Raw genomic sequence first — 914 nt, 5'->3', positions numbered from 1 at the left:
CTGAATTAAATAACTCATTCAAAGAATGTATCACTAGTTTGGAAAATAAAATAAATATGACGTTAATGAATGATGAATTAGAAAAAAAATTAGAAAAAAGTTTAGACAAAAAAACGAATGATGCTATGATAAAATTAGTAAATGAAGCTAGGGTTAAATTAAATAAAGATTATTATGAATGAATGATTGTTTAAAACTTTAGATGCTTGTTTTTTTTAAATTAACCGATAAAGCATACACGCCGATTAGAGGAAGTCAACATGCGGCTGGATACGATCTAAAAAGTGCATACCAATATATTGTAGTAGCACATGGAAAAGAATTGATTAAGACCGATCTACAAATTGTGGTACCACATGGTACATATGGACGAATTGCACCGAGATCAGGATTAGCATGGAAACATTTTATTGATGTTGGAGGTATGCTTATAAAATCTAATCACTAAATAAAATGTTATATATTTTTTTTTTTAAATCCTAGCTGGAGTAATTGATCAATATTACCGCGGAAACGTTGGTATTCTCCTATTCAATCATTCTGATGTAGACTTTATCGTTCAACGTGGAGATCGAGTAGCACAACTAATATGTGAAAAAATTGTGTATCCAGAACTCAGGGAACTTCGGTCATTAGATGAAACTGATAGAGGAGAAAAAGGATTCGGTTCTTCAGGATAATTTTCATGTGTGTTAGGTAGAATTTATGTAATTTAAAATTGATTTAGCTTTGAATAATAGAGACAAAAAACCTTTATATAAGTTTATTTTATACTATACAGATTGATAAATCATAAAATATTATAATTATTATGATTAATAAAAGGTATTATACTATATAAAGAGATGTTGTTATTCATTTCTAGTTTAATTTACTACAATTTGTAAAAATGGGCGGTAAAGCCCCAAATTACT

At 28.3% G+C, this 914-nt stretch overlaps 1 protein-coding gene across 1 annotated transcript; it reads left to right on the top strand.

Annotated features, from left to right (window-relative positions):
• The first annotated feature begins 202 nt into the window (after positions 1 to 202).
• Positions 203 to 720, top strand: LOC126839961 (deoxyuridine 5'-triphosphate nucleotidohydrolase, mitochondrial-like). The gene is made up of 2 exons (XM_050575430.1): positions 203 to 422; positions 484 to 720. The coding sequence occupies exons 1-2, from the start codon at positions 203 to 205 to the stop codon at positions 678 to 680; spliced, it is 417 nt and encodes a 138-aa protein (XP_050431387.1). The 3' UTR covers positions 681 to 720.
• The last annotated feature ends 194 nt before the right edge of the window (positions 721 to 914 follow it).

This window comes from Adelges cooleyi, unplaced genomic scaffold (assembly GCF_023614345.1).
Source record: "Adelges cooleyi isolate 19-005CV unplaced genomic scaffold, UGA_ACOO_1.1 ACOO_flye_CR_arks_rails_tigmint_CR_PRNA_316, whole genome shotgun sequence".
Lineage (NCBI taxonomy): Eukaryota > Metazoa > Arthropoda > Insecta > Hemiptera > Adelgidae > Adelges > Adelges cooleyi.
This window is presented reverse-complemented; position numbering and strand designations above follow the sequence as displayed.